The 18,879-nt window shown below is 39.6% G+C and overlaps 1 protein-coding gene across 1 annotated transcript in view; it reads right to left on the bottom strand.

Annotated features, from left to right (window-relative positions):
- Nucleotides 1–363: 363 nt before the first annotated feature.
- The window catches only part of sage (salivary gland-expressed bHLH), a 33,074-nt gene continuing 14,558 nt past the window's right edge, over nt 364–18,879 (bottom strand). The window contains exons 2-5 of the mRNA XM_083120023.1: nt 6,024–6,278; nt 2,446–2,812; nt 1,768–1,900; nt 364–946 (exon numbers count right to left, since the gene is read on the bottom strand). Of these exons, the coding sequence (XP_082976149.1) occupies nt 640–946; nt 1,768–1,900; nt 2,446–2,812; nt 6,024–6,278 (1,062 nt within the window). The 3' untranslated portion in view covers nt 364–639. The remainder of the gene's footprint in view (nt 947–1,767; nt 1,901–2,445; nt 2,813–6,023; nt 6,279–18,879) is intronic.

Raw genomic sequence — 18,879 nt, 5'->3', positions numbered from 1 at the left:
TGGGAGGAACCGTCCCTCCCGCCAGGATTTCGCAACCCTCACACAATATTTTACAACTTTTCTCAGACACCACAAATCATGGCAAATATTGAAAACACAGTGTGTACTCTCTTCTCTTGCAGGATTATTATATCGTTGTAACTTAAACTTTATTACATTTCACAATAGTAACAAATCTTCAGGTAATGTTATAAATTGCCGATTCATTTTGAAATTTGTTGAAGTGGTAATTGTGTTTTTGACTGGCGGTATACTTTAAATAACTATACCACGATATTGATTCCACAGTAATATTTTAATTGTCTATACACCATTCAATAGAAGTCAAGGACTTTCTTGGCCAAGACCAGTGGCGGCGATTGGGTTCCAAAACTAAGGGGGCAAGGTGCCAAAACTGGGGGGGGGGCAACTGCCCTCTCGCCCCACTAATCGCCGCCACTGCAACATAAATCGAAAAATGGTAACTCAAAATAAATTGAATCACTCCAATGGCGACTGTTAATGATAAATAACACTATTCTCTCAGATTTGTAAGTCACATTTGCACACCAAAAATTCGAGACAGACTGAATCTTGATTCGACCGGAATACCAGATTAAGTCATCAAACATTTCTAACACAATTATCCACACGTTTGTTTCAATATTGTATATTGTAATCGACGGATGTGGTCGGAATATCAGCAGTCTGCCAATAGGAATCGCCGTAGCACGTTTCCAAAGCGACGTAACTTTGCGGGAAATAGGATTGACTGAAGGGAACGTCAGATGAACCAATGCTGTGGGAGAATGGAGATGTGTACGGCGCACTAGTGTAATAGAATCCTCTCTCTGTTGACCAAGGCTGGTGATTGGAATCATACATTCCCCTGACATCCAAGTCGTTGATTGCACTTGGTTCCAATGCCAGAAGAGCTTCCAGATGTCTGATGTATCTGATGGCCAGCCTGCAAAGTAAACACATAACCACATTTAACTATCAAAAATATGTCATAGCTACACGATATATATTTATTTCCTTATATTATTAGATTTATTAATTGAATCAAGAAGCCCTCTGCAAGCAGGCCATATAACATGTATGGGAGAGGAGAGAAATATTTACAAGATTCTTGTTGGAAAACCTGATGGTAAGAGACTTGTAGGAACACTATATATAACGAACGTAGAAGGATAATATTAAGATGGTTTGACAATTTCATAAGATATGTCAAGAGTAGATTGGTCTTGTCCAAGGTAGGGACAGATGGAAGTTTTACTTTACTTCGGCAATACATTTTTGGGTTTAGGGATGGCAGATAGTTAGCCAATTAGTTTTATACAACGTTGTATTTTATTTATTGAAGAATTATATAGGTTAATTATACAATTAATAATTCGTGAGAAAAAACACTGATACACCTCTCTATGGAAATTTATGGGGGTAGAAAGGCCTTGTCCCCTCACAAAGCCGACGCTTTTTACGGTTCTTGGAATGACACTCGGAATGTGTGAATTTCAGTGGATTATTTCATCTAGTGCAGAGCGCTGAATCTATTCCTTCCCACTACATTTTCGTTGCTTTATATAAATAAAGAATGGTGCTACAAACATTGTTTTCCGTGTTCAATAATTTAGCTTAGCGCTACCAAAAAGGTATTTCATATTCGACAGAGGTAAAAAGCTAGTTGGTAAGGGTGATCGAACACATGGTCGTTCGTCCCCCCCGATTCGAACCTACTAGAAATAGAGCCATAGGTGTTGGGTCTAATATTTTTAATCTACTCACCTAAGAGATTCTATCTTGGATAGCTTCTTCCCTGGAGGTTTGCAGACAGGAAGTTTCTCCCGTAGTGAATCGAAGGCCTTGTTCATATCTCGCATCCGAGTTCTCTCTCTATCGCAGGCAGATTTCTTGTAATCTAAAAAGAAATAAAATAAAGCAATATAAAATATTCATCACTCACACACAGCGGCTAATAATCGAAGTTCCCGAGCCAGACTTTTCAATAGATCAACTTGGAAGTCGATTTTTTTGACAGATTTTTTTTTCATAAATATAAATCATCCCTTCTTCGAATGTTCATTTTGTTATTTTGCGTGAACATTCGGTTCTCTTGTATTTTCAAGTACATGCCTATTGTGAAAGTGGCTACTGAAATATTTTATCATTCTTGCCCATTTGTAATCTCCTCGAAAATTATGATTGTTTTCTGATAACTTTTGAGTTTAAAATTCCAATTTTGTTTATTTGAAGCCTTTGTTCTGATGTAAAGGCTTTGAGTTCGATTTCCAGTCTGTATTCCTTTGTGCTTATCACCAATTTCCCAAATACAATACATATTGTTCATCATCTTAAATACAAATACAAATTCAAAAGAGGGAGATAGATGATAGAGCAGCCCATATGACTCTCTAAATAAAGGTATTATAATTATATTGTTATTATTATTACTACTATAATTACCTTTCTCTTGTGAACATGCACCCCGCCAGGTAGTGTTGGGGACAGTTTGAATTGTGACCACGTGATTTTGCAAGCTAGATTCCATCTCAACGGGAGGGACCGTGATTGGTCCTTTCACCTCCCCCCGTATTGCCATTGTATGTCGCGAGACAAAGGTTTGGTTCCTTGCGGTATGATAATCAGCCACGGAGCTCTTGTTGCTCAGAGAATCGATGGAAGAATCAAAATTGAATGCCGGTCCAGGGGAGGGTGGCAGAGGTTCCAAAGAGGCGTAAGTCACAGAGACAGGTAGAAGTTGACCATTTCGATCATCGCTGAGCGTTGTCATCAACTCTGAGTAGTGTCTGTCGTCCATAGATGTCTCCACCTGTAAGGAAACAAGACAACATCTCAAATTTCAATATAAGAAATTATAGTAGAGCCAGGATTTTAGGCAAAATGCCTATTCGTTTCCGACGCTGGTAGACAAAAATTGAACACAAAAGTACACCGATTCGAAGGTTCTTAACATTCTGAACAATACTTTATGTTGCCTTTTTTGCCTATTTTACCTTACGCTGCCTTTTTCAAACTTTTTTGCCTTTTTTGCCTCTTTTGTCATTCCGACAAGGCATTATGTTGACTGTTTTTGTCTATTTCACCTTACGCTGCCTTTTTCAAACATTTTTGCCTTTTTTGCCTCTTTTGACCTTCCGAAGAGGCACTTTTTTTAAAATTATATTTCTCTTCTTCTATTTGATTTCTTTTCTCAATAACCCTTGTTATTCAAATTATTATTTGTAAATACATTTTTAAAGATTTAAGAAGAATTTAAGTTCTCTTCAATTTTTAATGCCTCTTCTTCAATTTTCACTGCCTCTTTCTGAAACTTGACTGCCTTTTTTTCAATTTTTCGTTGCCTTTTTGCCTGCCATTTTTAATACTTTTCAGTGCCTGAACATCCGGGCTCTAGCTATGAGCATTGGCGTAGCTGGCATGCACTCCCGAAATTTTGTGACACTTTTCTACAATGGAATTTTTGCAAAAACAAAAATAACATTTCCTTTTATAGATCTTGATTTGCTGAAAACAAAAGAGTGTGGGGTCCTACCCCCACATCCCCTAAATGTGCCTTCATGGCACGGTGCTATTTGAGCGGGAACTTTACCTTATCCTTGTCTATAAGTTGTCATAATTGTCACAAATTGATTATAAGTTGATAAAATGACATGCTAAACATGTCTTTCATGCACAAATAATGCAAATCTAATATTTTATGCGATTTTTCTTGTTTATCATGAATTTCACTAACCATTCTGTGAAAAACACGAGTTTTATATAATTTTAGTTTAATGTGTTCGGTAACACAAAAGTAGTATTTTATGAATATGGTAGTCATCAGTTACGTGCACTGAGAAGTAGCTAGTCTAGCAGAGATAGATCAATCAATCTCACATCTCTAATTATATTTAAATCACAATATTTATTGTCTTGTTAAAGCCACAGTTCATATGCAACACTTTCTTTTCCACGCGCTTCTCGTCCATCGGTTCGATCCGCGGGCAAAGCTGGCTGGACACCCTAGCTCGCTCTTCCTCCGCCTGACCAGTTTCCAGGAAACGACCGCCCGAAGGAGGAAGGAAGATTTCTACCACTACCTCCCTTGCCCCCTCACCCCCGCTGCAATGGTTGAAAGCCCAGGCTTTCAGGTCCCCCAGTCTATCTCCTATAGGACAGATAGGGGATTGGTTTCTCATAGATTTTTTTGTAGATCCTCTAAAGAACTCAGCTCAGGGTAAAATTTTCTGCAGTACATATGTTCTCTGTATTTACACAACATTTTACACGTTGTACAATATGTATGTATAATATGGGATGTAGTTTTATTATTTATGAAATGGGAACGTGTTATGTGCAGACAATAATGTTATGCTTTCTCTTTTTTTCCCAAATATGGAATATATAAGGATTGAATTACAAATATATGCTCAGGTTCTCTCTCTCACTCTCGTTTTAGTAGTGTTTTATTTAAATATATTAATATTTTGGCCTCTAACAGTCATAAATACGGATGTATTTATTTGGGCAAGAGAACGCGTGTCCATATTGTTGTTGGTTTGGTATATTTTACTTCGCTTTTCTGCCACATTTGGTTATCGCGAAAATGAGGATGAGTGATGATATGATGAAATTGATGAAGGAACCTCATATAAACAATCCAGGCCAGGATTCGAACCCTTCATGGGTGCGCATTCTTGTCCTATGTGTTGTACTCTGCAGTGAATAATGAAATAATTTGGAACGAAAAATGTATCTCAGAACTCAAAAAGCCAAATAAATATTATTGAAGAAACTACAAAAAAGTGTGTTTTGTTACCTGTCTTGTTTCTGTGCATAAAGTGTACTTAAAACACCAAATCAACCAACCGTGGGAGAGTGGTTATCACAGCGCGCTACGACACCAGGAGTTCCGAGTTCGAACCCATACCTGGGCGTGGGTGTTCTTTGTGTTTGTCCCTTCATTAATTTTATCGTATCATCTTCGCAATTAACCAAATGTGTCAAAAAAGCGACGCTAAGTAACAAAAATGAAATCAAATCATTGATTGATTGCTTGATTTGGTTTATTTTACTTCGTTTTTCCGCAACTTTTGGCTAATCGCGAAGATGATATGATAAAATTGATGAAGGGTCACACACAAAGAATATCCATGGCCAAGCCGAGATTCGAACCCAGGATCTCTGGCTTAGTAGTCAAATCAAATCTTTTTTATTTTCGAATGTGGGTGGGGGTTACGTGTACTTTTTTTAGTACTCATTCATCATTTTGCAATCTTTTCCTGTTATTGACATTCTTCTTTTAGGAATACTGGGCCCTAAAGGGGGGAGGGGTGTGATCCACACCAACCCCCCCCCCCCCTCGAGCACGGCACTGACTGCTTCCCCAAGTGTTGACGTCACCGCACGTCACTGGTAGTCATAATTGAATATTGGGAATCTGAAACACTCAATATGCTGACCAAAGCAGTAATTTATTTTATTATAAAACATAAACTAAACGTAACGTTTCAACCTTCTAGCAAGGTCTTCTTCAGTAATTGGTGCAGAGTCTGAAGAAGACCTTGCTAGAAGGTTGAAACGTTACGTTTAGTTTATGTTTTATAATAAAATAAATTACTGCCTTGGTCAGCATATTGAGTGTTTCGTATCATGGAAACAAGGCTTAATGGTGTTATAATTTAGAATCTACATTAATTTTTTCCATAAATTATATGTCAGGCACAAACATATTACTTTGATTGATGAAATATGTACGAATATACAAGCATTATAAAAACAAGTGTAATAAAAAAGTTTTTAAAAACGTTTTCTGAAAAATCGCTATTCAACCAATTGAAGATGATTTACAAATTGAAAAATTACCAATGTTATTCTTTACACAACTATTACAATTGTCTTTATCCATTTAAAATCACATTGCTCAGTGAGAGCTAATATTGGGGAGGGCCAAAAGTACTTTGTTTACCCTTGAGGTACCTTGGGGTACACAGACAGTGTACCCCCAGCCTCCAAGTCCTGGCATGTATGTGCAAAATTACCGTATCCTTGCTGGCAAATTCTCCATTGGAAGTGTCGGAAGAGCCATCTGGTAGCCTGGAGTTAGGCGTCGCTCTCTGCCGTTTGCTGGCGACCACCAGCCAACCGTCTGCGTGCTGGATGCAACCAGGCTCCCGGGAATCGTCGGCGTCTTCATCGGCAGATGCGCGTCTCTTCGGCGCTTCTTCCGCTTCTTCCCTGTGAGAGAGCACCCGGGTGAACGCCGAGTTGCGGCTGAGCAGGAGACCGGAACCATTCTGAAAGTAGAGTACATTAATCAAATTTGAACCAGTGTTTGAAACAAAAACTAATCTCAACCAGTGTTTAATTGACTTATTTAACGTCCTTAGTAGAAATGACAGCACTTCGTTCCTACGCGTCAGCAAAAATTTGATGCGGCTGGTGTTATGTTACATCCGGTCGTAGCGGGCCACGAGCGGTTTTATTGTTGAGTCAGCAGAACGTGTCTGATCACGTTGAAGACATCGGAAGTGGTGGGGGGAGGAGGTCAATGGATTTGTCACGTTGTTTCTTGATGTATGCTAACCTAACACGTGCATATGTTTGTGTGTGTGTGTGTGTGTGTGTGTGTGTGAGTGTGTCTGTGGAGGAAATGCGCGCGCAACTATTGCGTGTGATGCAAAGACATGAAGAAATGATTTAAAGATGGCGCCGAAGGTGCTGTACCCCGAAAGTTTAGCGGCTAAGGTTATTGCTCTGTAAAACAAGAGGCGTCGAGGGTTCGATTACTGGTAGAGTCAATATTGATTGATTCATAGATTGAGTTAGTTTTTTTTAAGTCCGTTTTATGCACGGTAAAACTAATCAGGATTGGACCTACAGTTGAAAAGTTGTAATTCGGACCACTATGTGCCTCCACCGAGTATCGAACCTGGGACCCTTTGTTTACAAGGCGACGATGTCAATATTGAATGGTCTCGATTAGCCTGTGTGTAAATAAAGCCAACAAAATGGTTGAGTTCGAAAATCGAGTTGGGTTAGTGGTTAATGTTGTCACCTGGCAATGAAGAGGTCGCGGGTTCGATTCTCTAGGTAGTTAAATTAGGCCATTTGTTTAGTCCCGCCATTATAGGTTCCGATTAGTCCATCTGTGCATAAATAGTGATTGAATAAAATCAATATGGCGGCCTTGGGATAGTGGTTAATGTTGTCGCCTGGTAATGAAGAGTTCGCGGGTTCGATTCTCTAGGTAGTTAAATGAGGCCAATTGTTTTGTCCCGCCATTATAGGTCCCGATTAGTCCATCTGTGCATAAATAGTATTTGAATAAAATCAATATGGCGGCCGCGTTTTGTGTTTAGTGGCGGCGGCGGCGACCGGGCGCGGCGCGGAGCAGCGCGGGGCGGGGCGGCGCGGCGCGGGGCGGAGCGGGGCGGCGCGGGGCGGGGCGGCGCGGCGCGGGGCGGAGCGGGGCGGCGCGGCGTGGGGGGTGTTTTTTATTCCGCGAGATGTTTTAACCAAGTGGTTGAGGGTTCGATTCCCAATGTTGGTGAAAATTGGATATTCAATTGTATTTGTTTAAAAGTTCCGATTAGCTTTTTGTGCACAAAGAGAAAATGAACTAATTGGAAATAGGATGTTTATGCTGTAATGAAAAGGTCCCCGGGTTCGATTCACAATGTCAAATTGGCTGATAATGATGTTGTTTTTAAAATAAAATAAAAAAGAAGTGTGTTGAGTCCCCATTAGTATTTATGCAGGAACAGATATTAAAAATCAAAACAAAATGGCTGTGACTGGTGTTTAGTATTCGAAAGGTTCCAGGTTCGAGTTCCTAGTTATAATTTTTTTTTTTTTAGTTTACAGAATTAGTCCCCATTTATTGCGTTTTGGCGAACACGTCCTCCCCCTTTGTGGCATTTGGACATGTTGGAGATATACATAGAAATTGTTGTCAAAGTGGCTAATAATGATTTTCTGTTTAAATAAAAAAGAAGTGTGTTATCAGTCCCGATTAGCACGAACAGATATTCAAAAAGCAAAACAAAATAGCTGATATTGTTGTTTAGTATTCAAAAGGTTTCGGGTTCCAATGCTGGCAAATTTGCAGAATAACATTGATTTGTTTAAAAAGTGAGTTACTATTCCCGATTATTTTTTATACACAAATAGAAAATGGGGTGATTTTGGAGTTTTGCAACCAAGGGGCTAATGTTGGCGTTTTTTTAACGCAGTCCCGATTAACCGTAATGCATAAAGCTGTTTCAACGAATATCGAACCTGGAACCTTTTGATTACAATGCAAAGACTTTACCACTAATGTATGCTATGTTTTAAAACCAAAAATAAATAATAGTATCGAATTTTTTAAAAAATGCGTTACCAGTCTCGATTAGCCATTATGCACAAACAGATGTGTTTTGAAACCAAAGGGGGGTCGAGGGTTCGATTACAACTGGGTATGTGTGTTGAGGAAACTAAAGGTCAACAGGCATGGAAAGTTTTTATTCGCCATCTCAAAATAAGTTTTTGGGCTTGGTACAGGTAGCTTTTTGTAGAAAGCCCCACAACGACATCAACGTGGCTACCATCTCTGGGGGCCTCTTTTTTTTTTAAGTTGGAGAGGGGCACAAAGCCGTTTGTACCATACAACGTTGCACCGAAGAACCAACTTGTCAACTAGTCACTCACTCCATCATTAAAGTGCACAACATAATATCAGATTTGCACTGATAATAAGCAAAAAATTATAGCGGCTGCATAATTATATTTCAATGACAGCAAATGGTTTCAAATGAATGGTTTTCACTTTTATTTTTTACTAAGTAACAGATTTGGTAATGAAAAGCTTTAACATTTGCATATAATATGAGATTTGTTTTGGTATCCAGTTTGTATGTTGACCAAATCACAGATATACTATTACTAAGGATAGCATTAACTTAATCTAATAAAAATATATTCCACTGCATTACAAAATTAACTCATTCTGTTTTCTGTTGTTTGAATCCATATGGTAAAGTCTTGAAATTTGATGCACATCTTTTTCTTTTGGTATATACCACCTGAAAAACCCTTATTTCCGGCTTACTAACAACGGAATGTGTTTTTGTGCGTACGATTTTGTTCGAGTTGAGTAAAGTTAAAGAGGAGGTGTTGTTGAGAATAGCATTGGTGAGTGATTCGAAATTGATTGTGCTGCTGTTTTTATGGTTTAGACATATGCCTTTCACCTTGCAAACAGTAGTAACATTAGTATTGTCTGGATTTACTACCTCAAATGCATAACTTTTCGGCCCACTGGATGAAAATGCTCTGATATAAGCATTTTCCCCATAGAGTTCTAGTTCATTTGTTAGAAAAGGCGCATTTAAGAATTCCCCGAGTCACAGGTAGTAAAGTCCAACTTTTGCCCCCATCCAGCAGAAAGTGATTATTCAGTATTTTTAAGTTCAAAAATAGTTTCAAAAACTCAGTTTGCTGTGCTCTGTAGTGAGAAAAAGTTAAGCCGATTGTTTCGCTGCTATACTTTTATATTTCTGCTGCAACCCCACAATGCAACTGGAGGTAAGTGCGTGATATAAGTTTGTTTTTCTAGTTAACTGTTATTTCAAACTGCTTACCCTACTTCTCTAATGGTTAGGTTACTAATTTTAATCTCTAGTGCGTGTGTGTCTGGTGTGTAGTTTGACCAATGTAGCTCAACCAACAGTAGAATTCACCAACGATAAGATGTGAACGAAATTGAAATGGAATAAAATTAACACAGCAATAAAAAATTCTAGGGTTCGAATCAAAGCGGGGTTATATGTATCTATATAAATTTGTTTTTAAAAACTGTGTCACCAGCACCAATCAACCGCTGTGCGCAAACAGCGAAATTGTTTAGATGCCCGCTTTATGCACAGATGGGGTAATCGGGGCTGGACCTACAGTTTGAAGCGGAGCCTTATGTATGTATTTAAATTAGTTTTTAAAACTGTGTCACTAATCCCAATCAGCCGCAGTGCGCAAAAAGAGAAATTGTTTAGATGCCCGCTTTATGCATAGATGGGGTAATCGGGGCTGGACCTACAGTTTGAAGCGGAGCCTTATGTATGTATTTAAATTAGTTTTTAAAACTGTGTCACTAATCCAAATCAACCGTTGTGCGCAAAATGAGAAATTGTTTAGAAGGCCGCTTTATGCACAGATGGGGTAATCGGGGCTGGATCTACAGTTTGAAGCGGTACTATATGTAACTATATAAAATCACTCTTTTAAAACTGTTACTAGTCCCAATCAGCCGCAGTGCGCAAAAAGAGAAATTGTTTAGATGCCAGCTTTATGCACAGATGGGGGGTAATCGGGGCTTGATCTACAGTTTGAAGCGGAGTGATATCTATCTATTTAAATTAGTTTTTAAAACTGTGTCACCAATCCCAATCAGTCGCAGTGCGCAAAGAAAAAAATTGTTTAGAAGGCCGCTTTATGCACAGATGGGGGTAATCGGGACTGGATCTACAGTTTGAAGCGGTGTCATATGTATGTATTTAAATTAGTTTTTAAAAACTGTCACTAGTTTCAATCAGCCGCAGTGCGCAAACAGAGAAATTGTTTAGAAGCCCGTTTTATGCATAGATGGGGTAATCGGGACTGGACCTATAGTTTGAAGCGGAATCATATCTATCTATTTAAATTAGTTTTTAAAAACTGTCACTAATCCCAATCAGCCGCTGTGCGCAAAATGAGAAATTGTTTAGAAGGCAGCTTTATACACAGATGGGGGGTAATCGGGGCTGGACCTACAGTTTGAAGCGGAGTGATATCTATCTATTTAAATTAGTTTTTAAAACTGTGTCACCAGTCCCAATCAGTTGCAGTGCGCAAAGAAAAAAAAATGTTTAGAAGGCCGCTTTATGCACAGATGGGGTAATTGGGACTGGATCTACAGTTTGAAGCGGTGTTATATGTATGTATTTAAATTAGTTTTTAAAAACTGGCACTAGTTCCAATCAGCCGCAGTGCGCAAACAGAGAAATTGTTTAGAAGCCCGTTTTATGCATAGATGGGGTAATCGGGACTGGACCTACAGTTTGAAGCGGAATCATATCTATCTATTTAAATTAGTTTTTAAAACTGTGTCACCAGTCCCAATCAGTTGCAGTGCGCAAAGAAAAAAAAATGTTTAGAAGGCCGCTTTATGCACAGATGGGGTAATCGGGGCTGGATCTACAGTTTGAAGCGGTACTATATGTAACTATATAAAATCACTCTTTTAAAACTGTTACTAGTCCCAATCAGCCGCAGTGCGCAAAAAGAGAAATTGTTTAGATGGCCGCTTTATGCACAGATGGGGGGTAATCGGTGCTGGATCTACAGTTTGAAGCGGAGTGATATCTATCTATTTAAATTAGTTTTTAAAACTGTGTCACCAATCCCAATCAGCCGCAGTGCGCAAACAGAGAAATTGTTTAGAAGCCCGTTTTATGCATAGATGGGGTAATCGGGACTGGACCTACAGTTTGAAGCGGAATCATATCTATCTATTTAAATTAGTTTTTAAAACTGTGTCACCAGTCCCAATCAGTTGCAGTGCGCAAAGAAAAAAAAATGTTTAGAAGGCCGCTTTATGCACAGATGGGGTAATCGGGGCTGGATCTACAGTTTGAAGCGGTACTATATGTAACTATATAAAATCACTCTTTTAAAACTGTTACTAGTCCCAATCAGCCGCAGTGCGCAAAAAGAGAAATTGTTTAGATGGCCGCTTTATGCACAGATGGGGGGTAATCGGGGCTGGATCTACAGTTTGAAGCGGAGTGATATCTATCTATTTAAATTAGTTTTTAAAACTGTGTCACCAATCCCAATCAGTCGCAGTGCGCAAAGAAAAAAATTGTTTAGAAGGCCGCTTTATGCACAGATGGGGGTAATCGGGACTGGATCTACAGTTTGAAGCGGTGTCATATGTATGTATTTAAATTAGTTTTTAAAAACTGTCACTAGTTTCAATCAGCCGCAGTGCGCAAACAGAGAAATTGTTTAGAAGCCCGTTTTATGCATAGATGGGGTAATCGGGACTGGACCTATAGTTTGAAGCGGAATCATATCTATCTATTTAAATTAGTTTTTAAAAACTGTCACTAATCCCAATCAGTCGCAGTGCGCAAAGAAAAAAATTGTTTAGAAGGCCGCTTTATGCACAGATGGGGGTAATCGGGACTGGATCTACAGTTTGAAGCGGTGTCATATGTATGTATTTAAATTAGTTTTTAAAAACTGTCACTAGTTTCAATCAGCCGCAGTGCGCAAACAGAGAAATTGTTTAGAAGCCCGTTTTATGCATAGATGGGGTAATCGGGACTGGACCTACAGTTTGAAGCGGAGTGATATCTATCTATTTAAATTAGTTTTTAAAACTGTGTCACCAGTCCCAATCAGTTGCAGTGCGCAAAGAAAAAAAATGTTTAGAAGGCCGCTTTATGCACAGATGGGGTAATTGGGACTGGATCTACAGTTTGAAGCGGTGTTATATGTATGTATTTAAATTAGTTTTTAAAAACTGGCACTAGTTCCAATCAGCCGCAGTGCGCAAACAGAGAAATTGTTTAGAAGCCCGTTTTATGCATAGATGGGGTAATCGGGACTGGATCTACAGTTTGAAGCGGAGTGATATGTATCTATTTAAATTAGTTTTTAAAACTGTGTCACCAGTCCCAATCAGTTGCAGTGCGCAAAGAAAAAAAAATGTTTAGAAGGCCGCTTTATGCACAGATGGGTTAATTGGGACTGGATCTACAGTTTGAAGCGGTGTTATATGTATGTATTTAAATTAGTTTTTAAAAACTGGCACTAGTTCCAATCAGCCGCAGTGCGCAAACAGAGAAATTGTTTAGAAGCCCGTTTTATGCATAGATGGGGTAATCGGGACTGGATCTACAGTTTGAAGCGGAGTGATATGTATCTATTTAAATTAGTTTTTAAAACTGTGTCACCAGTTCCAATCAGCCGCAGTGCGCAAACAGAGAAATTGTTTAGAATGCCGCTTTATGCATAGATGAGGTAATCGGGCCTGGACCTACAGTTTGAAGCGGTACCATATGTGTGTATATAAAATCACTCTTTTAAAACTGTTACCAATCCCAATCAGCCGTTGTGCGCAAAAATAGAAATTGTTTGGAAACCCCGTTTTATGCATAGATGGGGTAATCGGGACTCTACATATAGTTTGAAGCGGAGTCATATGTATCTATTTACATTTGTTTTTAAAAACTGTGTCACCAGTCCCAATCAGCAGCTGTGCGTAAAAAAAGAAATTGTTTAGAAGGCCAGTCCCAATCAGCTATTGTGCGCAAAAAAGATGAACTGTTTAGTAGACCGTTTTATGCACAAAAAGGGGTAATCGGGACTGGACCCCCACAGTTTGAAGCAGAGCTATATGTATCTATATAATTTTTTTAAATTGTCACCAGTTCCAATCAGCCGCTGTATGCAGAAAAAAAATTGTTTAGAAGGCCGCATTATGCACAGAGGGGGTAATCGGGACTGGGTCTACAGTTTGAAGCGGTGTCATATGTATGTATTTAAATTAGTTTTTAAAAACTGGCACTAGTTCCAATCAGCCGCAGTGCGCAAACAGAGAAATTGTTTAGAAGCCCGTTTTATGCATAGATGGGGTAATCGGGGGCTGGAGACAATTTTACAAACACAGTTTTATATAGATTAATGATGGAGTGAGTGACTAGTTGACAAGTTGTTAGGTAATTTTGAACTTTATAATTTTCAGATATCTTCGAAAAATGGAAACTGGAAGTACTACTAATTTTGAGAAGGTTATTTATTAGCAATGTCTTCCCCCAATTCATTGGCAACAGCAACAAAAATATCCTGAGTATCAATGTTTACGGTTTTGTCTATGTTGTCAATCGAATTATTTCCCCCAGTTGTACCCAAGGCCAAATCCAAATCATTGAGCACACCTTGGGTGGATATACAGCTACTTTGACTAAATTCTCCGATTTCATTTCTGATTTTATTCAACACCTCTTGGGTGCTTATTTCAACAACAATAAACAATTTCTTTTTTTACGCACAGCTGCTGATTGGGACTGGTGACACAGTTTTTAAAAACAAATGTAAATAGATACATATGACTCCGCTTCAAACTATATGTAGAGTCCCGATTACCCCATCTATGCATAAAACGGGGTTTCCAAACAATTTCTATTTTTGCGCACAACGGCTGATTGGGATTGGTAACAGTTTTAAAAGAGTGATTTTATATACACACATATGGTACCGCTTCAAACTGTAGGTCCAGGCCCGATTACCCCATCTATGCATAAAGCGGCATTCTAAACAATTTCTCTGTTTGCGCACTGCGGCTGATTGGAACTGGTGACACAGTTTTAAAAACTAATTTAAATAGATACATATCACTCCGCTTCAAACTGTAGATCCAGTCCCGATTACCCCATCTATGCATAAAACGGGCTTCTAAACAATTTCTCTGTTTGCGCACTGCGGCTGATTGGAACTAGTGCCAGTTGTTAAAAACTAATTTAAATACATACATATAACACCGCTTCAAACTGTAGATCCAGTCCCAATTACCCCATCTGTGCATAAAGCGGCCTTCTAAACATTTTTTTTTCTTTGCGCACTGCAACTGATTGGGACTGGTGACACAGTTTTAAAAACTAATTTAAATAGATAGATATGATTCCGCTTCAAACTGTAGGTACAGTCCCGATTACCCCATCTATGCATAAAACGGGCTTCTAAACAATTTCTCTGTTTGCGCACTGCGGCTGATTGAAACTAGTGACAGTTTTTAAAAACTAATTTAAATACATACATATGACACCGCTTCAAACTGTAGATCCAGTCCCGATTACCCCCATCTGTGCATAAAGCGGCCTTCTAAACAATTTTTTTCTTTGCGCACTGCGACTGATTGGGATTGGTGACACAGTTTTAAAAACTAATTTAAATAGATAGATATCACTCCGCTTCAAACTGTAGATCCAGCCCCGATTACCCCCCATCTGTGCATAAAGCGGCCATCTAAACAATTTCTCTTTTTGCGCACTGCGGCTGATTGGGACTAGTAACAGTTTTAAAAGAGTGATTTTATATAGTTACATATAGTACCGCTTCAAACTGTAGATCCAGCCCCGATTACCCCATCTGTGCATAAACCGGCCTTCTAAACAATTTCTCATTTTGCGCACAACGGTTGATTTGGATTAGTGACACAGTTTTAAAAACTAATTTAAATACATACATAAGGCTCCGCTTCAAACTGTAGGTCCAGCCCCGATTACCCCATCTATGCATAAAGCGGGCATCTAAACAATTTCTCTTTTTGCGCACTGCGGCTGATTGGGATTAGTGACACAGTTTTAAAAACTAATTTAAATACATACATAAGGCTCCGCTTCAAACTGTAGGTCCAGCCCCGATTACCCCATCTGTGCATAAAGCGGGCATCTAAACAATTTCGCTGTTTGCGCACAGCGGTTGATTGGTGCTGGTGACACAGTTTTTAAAAACAAATTTATATAGTGTAGAGATATGGAGACCATTAAACCGAGAAAACCTCGTCATGTTAATATTCACACTTGTTTATTTCCTGAACTTGTCCGACCAGCGAGTGATCCCAAGAATGCGCTAGCTTGTAACTTCCGTAAAACAAGGAACTTGAAAGGCAAACGCGTGGATCTAAACAGGATCTACCGCGTTTGAAAGGTTTAACAACCTTTCGACGCCTAGAATTATAAAAGCAAGCTCCTACCCGGAGCTCGCTCTCTTTTGATTCTGACACTCATCGACGCTACATGGAGAACTAGTCCGATTACATTACAACACGTTACACTGCTAACTACGACGATGGAACACGGAGTTACCGCTGCCTAGCATGCTACAAGGCGCAAGGGAACGCTCGGCTTGGTGAACTGAGGGTCGCTGGATAGAACCTTGGAACTGTCACGATTCGGTCTGCGAGAAGCATTAGGACAAGACATCACACACATCTACCAGGTATGAACAAGCGTGAATAACCTTTTACACCAACTTTCCATATCTCTACCCTCCTACGGAGCAGGTTCAGCCATCAGATATTATTAAGCTCTACCTAAATGTTTAAATGAAACTTCCCTGTGACCTCTCAGAGCCCAGGTAAACGGGCTTACAACATGGTGGAGATGCTTCAGGCCCTTTTTGCAATTAAGTACCCTCCTGTACGAATTGCTTTACATTAAATTATTCTCTCCCCCCCTCCCTCCCACTTTGGGAGCATTTTTAAAGTAAATTTTTAGTAATTCCAACTCATACTCCCACAGTACGCTTAAGATGCGTCAGACCCAGTGACAATTATGTGTATTACCCTATGGACAACAACCCCTCTTTTTCTTTTATGCCGAGCCCCCCTTTTTTTCAACAAAATCTAGTTCTTCTGCATAACATGTATTCAAGCATCATTCACACAGGAATGAGAACACTTGCTTATACTTATTTGACCAGCGATATATTCATGACGTAAATAACTGTATACCCATACTTTCATTTGTTCTTTGGTCAGCACGACGAACCTTCGTTTATGAATACGTCACAGATAGCGTTGCACGAACACCTAGATTCCTCCCTCGACCAAATCATAGAGTTAGCAACTGCAATCACGGCAAATCCAATAAATTCACGACCTTTATCCCCAATTCCCTCCCCTCCACTAACACGGTTAAGGTCTGCTAATAGAAATTACCCTCAATTTGTCCTTGGACTAGCAACACCCGACAGAAACCGACCCCAACCCTTAGCAAGTACCCCAGCTCCCGTTTCAACTTCCTCTAACACTGTTAATAGTTCTGGTAACGTAGCTGTACAAATTTCCACCACTAACATGGCCACCCCAATCCCCACTGCATTGTACCCGGCACCATTTAGCGGAAATGACCCTAAGCACATTGACTCATTTTTCCTCAAGTTCCAAAATGTAGCACACGCCGCAGGATGGTCGGAAGCTAAGCGTAAAGAGATGTTACCTTTATTTTTGACGGACACCGCTTTAACTTATTTTCATGACATACAGAAACGACCCAATTTTGTAGACTTGACATATACCCATATCAAAGACGAGCTAAGTACGCTATTTAAGGGATCGTACCTGTCAGCAGATCCCGTACAGATAATACTCCAAAGAAAACAAATGATAACCGAACCCATCCATACCTATGTTATTGCTAAAAAGGCATTAGTCCAGCAATACTTCCCGAACGCCACTGAAGAACAAACTCTCTCTTACATCATCACGGGACTGCGAGCCAAGTACATTGGCTGTTTAACCAACAAACATTTTGCTAGAACAGAAGAATTAATTGCCCACCTACAGAATTTCGAACGCCAGCAGTCATTAATTAATTCCCGTATGTTGGAAGAGAAATTGGAAATTGATCAGGCCATCGCTCAGGCGAGCTTGCCCCAGACATTCACCCCGTCACCACTTCACAGCTGTTCGCATGCACAGGTCTATTCCCCCCTCCCCAGTAATCCACTCAACCCGAGTCCGCACTTTGTACCATACAACCAGTGTCCATCTCCTTTTCTCCCACCATCGACTCATCAAGTCCAAAGTCTACAGTCCAATCCGGCTCCCGTAAATAACTCCCACGCAATGTATCAAGGAATGTATCATGTACCGAGTTCTGATAGTGTCCGCTGCGCGGCGCCACCAGCCGTAGCCAGAGTAGAACACGCTCCAAATGCCGCCTCTGGTGACGAAATAAACAAACTTTCGTCACAAATCTCGACCTTAGCTCTGCACTCAACCGAAGAGATGAACGCGAGTTCTCTTTTCAATCTTTGCTCAAATGTACTGGAATTTGCAAAAACAGCTAATCAAAACGCACATAACAGAGGTTTCAACAAGGGGAATACTAACTCTTCCTACAGAAATAATAATAATCATAGAGCTAATCACAGAGGTAATTATAGATCGAACTCCCGAGGCCAATTCAGAGGTCATAGTAACAAGAGGTTTCAACGTCGAGATCAGGCTAATCGCGACGATGCAAATACCTCAGCCTGCAAGTTTTGCGGTCGTTATAATCACGAGAGCGACAATTGCTTTTACAAGCCACAACGAGAGAGCAGTTTAAACTAAAATCGTCTTCGACTTGCAGGAACGAAATCGAAGATAATAGCAGATTAGATAAAGTTCCTATAATTGAGAGAAATGGCCTATACTTTATTAATAGTAGCATACAAGGGAAACAGGTAGATTTACTTATTGACGTGGGTTCCCAAATCTCAATTTATCCTTCCCACCTTCTCCCTACTGAAAGAAAAACATACAAGGTACAATCCACAATCCAAGGTGTGTCCGGATCGAAACTGAGTGTGTCTGAAATTGTAGTTCTTCCAATCATAATTGGAAAGCGTAAATATTCGCACCCATTTAGAATAGTAGATTCAACTAATGTCCCTCCCCTTTTAGGAAATGACTTTTTACGAACGCAGAGGTGCGAAATGTCGTTAAAAGACAATACAATAACTATTTATCATTTAGGACGTACTCCAAATTATAGTATTTTAAGATCAAAGTACAAAACTCACCAGGTGTCGCATGACATATTTACCCAAATTGAGAATGTAAATGTGTATGAGGGAAAAGCTACCCTTTCAAACGCAGTTCAGTTAAGTCCACGAACAGAAACTTATATCAATTTGAACATCACCACTACGACACCTAACAACCCTAAGCCTGTACTTTTTACCCCATCTGCTTCCCTTATGGCCCAGCATCCAGTAGTCCTTCCCAATGATACAGTAAACACTCAGTCACCTGTAATTCCCAAAGACAACCCTATAGAAAAGACTAATCTTGACAAGAAAGATGATGATGATGATCTATTCTTT

This window comes from Lepisma saccharinum, chromosome 3 (assembly GCF_977018435.1).
Source record: "Lepisma saccharinum chromosome 3, izLepSacc3.1, whole genome shotgun sequence".
Lineage (NCBI taxonomy): Eukaryota > Metazoa > Arthropoda > Insecta > Zygentoma > Lepismatidae > Lepisma > Lepisma saccharinum.
Note: the sequence above shows the minus strand (reverse complement) of the source record. Positions and strands in the feature narration are given on the sequence as shown.